At 59.2% G+C, this 2061-nt stretch overlaps 1 protein-coding gene across 1 annotated transcript in view; it reads right to left on the bottom strand.

Moving 5' to 3' along the window:
* PBK (PDZ binding kinase) overlaps window positions 1–2061 on the bottom strand; it is a gene marked incomplete at both ends in the record, with an annotated part of 2886 nt that overhangs the window by 324 nt on the left and 501 nt on the right. The window contains one exon of the mRNA XM_027632823.1: window positions 690–1463. Within this exon, the coding sequence (XP_027488624.1) occupies window positions 690–1463 (774 nt within the window). The remainder of the gene's footprint in view (window positions 1–689; window positions 1464–2061) is intronic.

Raw genomic sequence — 2061 nt, 5'->3', positions numbered from 1 at the left:
AGCTCTCCCGGGATCCTTCCCTTCTCCAGCCTGGCCATTCCCAGCTCTCCCAGCCCGGAGCCAGAGCAGAGGGGCTCCAGCCCTGGCAGCATCTCCGTGTCCAGGGAAGGGAATGGAGCTGGGAAGGGGCTGGAGAACCGGGAATGGCTGAGGGAGCCGGGAAGGGGCTGGAGCAGCTGAGGGAGCTGGGAGGGCTCATCCCAGAGAAAAGAGGGATCAGGAGGGACCTTTTCCCACTCCACAACTCCCTGACAGGAAGGGGGAGCCGGGGGGCGTTCCCCAATTCCCAGGGAACAGGAGGAGAGGGAAAGGCCTCCAATATCCCTCCAGGCTCAGGTGGGATATTGGGAACAATTCCCACATGGAAATGGTGGTTAAACCTTGGAATGAACTTCCCAGGGCAGGGCTGGAGTCACCATTCCCAGAGGGATTTCAGATCCCTGTGGATGTGGCCCTTGGGGACACGGGTCAGGGGTGGGCTGGGCAGTGCTGGGAATGGTTGGATTCCGTGATCTCAGAGGGTTTTTCCAACCTGAAGCATCCCTAAGGATTCTGTGCCATCCTGGCACTGTCCCAGCTCCTACAATTCCCTGGAAGGAAGTTCCAGGAGGGTCCCAATTCCCAGGGAACAGGAGGAGAGGGAACGGCCTCCAGCTGGGCCAGGGATATTGGGATATCAGGTGGGATACTGGGAACAATTCCCACATGGAAAGGGCTGTCCCAGGGCAGGCTCAGCTGGGAATAATTCCCAGATGGAAAGGGCTGTCCCAGGGCAGGCTCAGCTGGAATATTGGGAACAATTCCCAGATGGAAAGGGCTGTGCCAGGGCAGGCTCAGCTGGGAACAATTCCCACATGGAAAGGGCTGTCCCAGGGCAGGCTCAGCTGGAATACTGGGAACAATTCCCACATGGAAAGGGCTGTCCCAGGGCAGGCTCAGCCGGGAATAATTCCCACATGGAAAAGGCTGTCCCAGGGCAGGCTCAGCTGGAATATTGGGGACAATTCCCAGATGGAAAGGGCTGTCCCAGGGCAGGCTCAGCTTGGTTCTGGGAATAATTCCCACATGGAAAGGGCTGTCCCAGGGCAGGCTCAGCCGGGAACAATTCCCACATGGAAAGGGCTGTCCCAGGGCAGGCTCAGCTGGAATACTGGGAACAATTCCCACATGGAAAGGGCTGTCCCAGGGCAGGCTCAGCTGGGAATAATTCCCACATGGAAAGGGCTGTCCCAGGGCAGGCTCAGCCGGGACACCGAGGGACGATTCCCGCCGGGAACGCGGAGGCTCCCAACCTTCGTCCCCGCTGTCCAGGGTCAGGTGTGGGATGCTCAGGGTCAGCATCTCCCACAGGGTGAGGCCGAAGGCGAAGATGTCGGCCCTGTCCGTGATGATCCCGCCCTCCTCCAGCGCCTCCTTCGGCTTCCAGGGCTCCGTGCCCACGTAGCACAGCCGGGGGTCGCTCACTGCGGGGGGGGGAAAAGGCTCCCTCTGGAATCGCTTTTCCCTGGAAAAAGGGACACACCCACACCCCACAGCTCCCCCCACGGGGGTGGCAGAATTCCCGTCCCCGCATTCCAGAGCCCTCCGGGTGGATCAAAGCCTTTGGAATTCCCAGGGCAGCTCCCTCTGGGGAGCCTGGATTTGGTTCCTTCCCACGTTGTCCCCCCCTCCGGGTGGGAATCCAGCACCGTTGGCAGGGCCAGGTATCCCAGATTTCTCAAGATTCCCGTTAAAAGCATCTCCCTTGCCCACATTCCTCCCGTCCCTTGGATCCCCCTCTAACCCTGCCGGGAATTCCCAGGGAATTCTAACCCTCTAACCCTCCTGGGAATTCCAACCCTCTAACCCTCCCAGGAATTCCCAAGGAATTCTAACCCTCTAACCCTCCCGGGAATTCCAAGGGAATTCCAACCCTCTAACCCTCCTGGGAATTCTAACCCTCTAACCCTCCCAGGAATTCCCAAGGAATTCTAACCCTCTAACCCTCCTGGGAATTCCCAGGGAATTCCAACCCTCTAACCCTCCTGGGAATTCCCAGGGAATTCTAACCCTCTAACCCTC

The sequence above is a fragment of the Corapipo altera genome, unplaced genomic scaffold, assembly GCF_003945725.1.
Source record: "Corapipo altera isolate COAL_440 unplaced genomic scaffold, ASM394572v1 60120, whole genome shotgun sequence".
Lineage (NCBI taxonomy): Eukaryota > Metazoa > Chordata > Aves > Passeriformes > Pipridae > Corapipo > Corapipo altera.
Note: the sequence above shows the minus strand (reverse complement) of the source record. Positions and strands in the feature narration are given on the sequence as shown.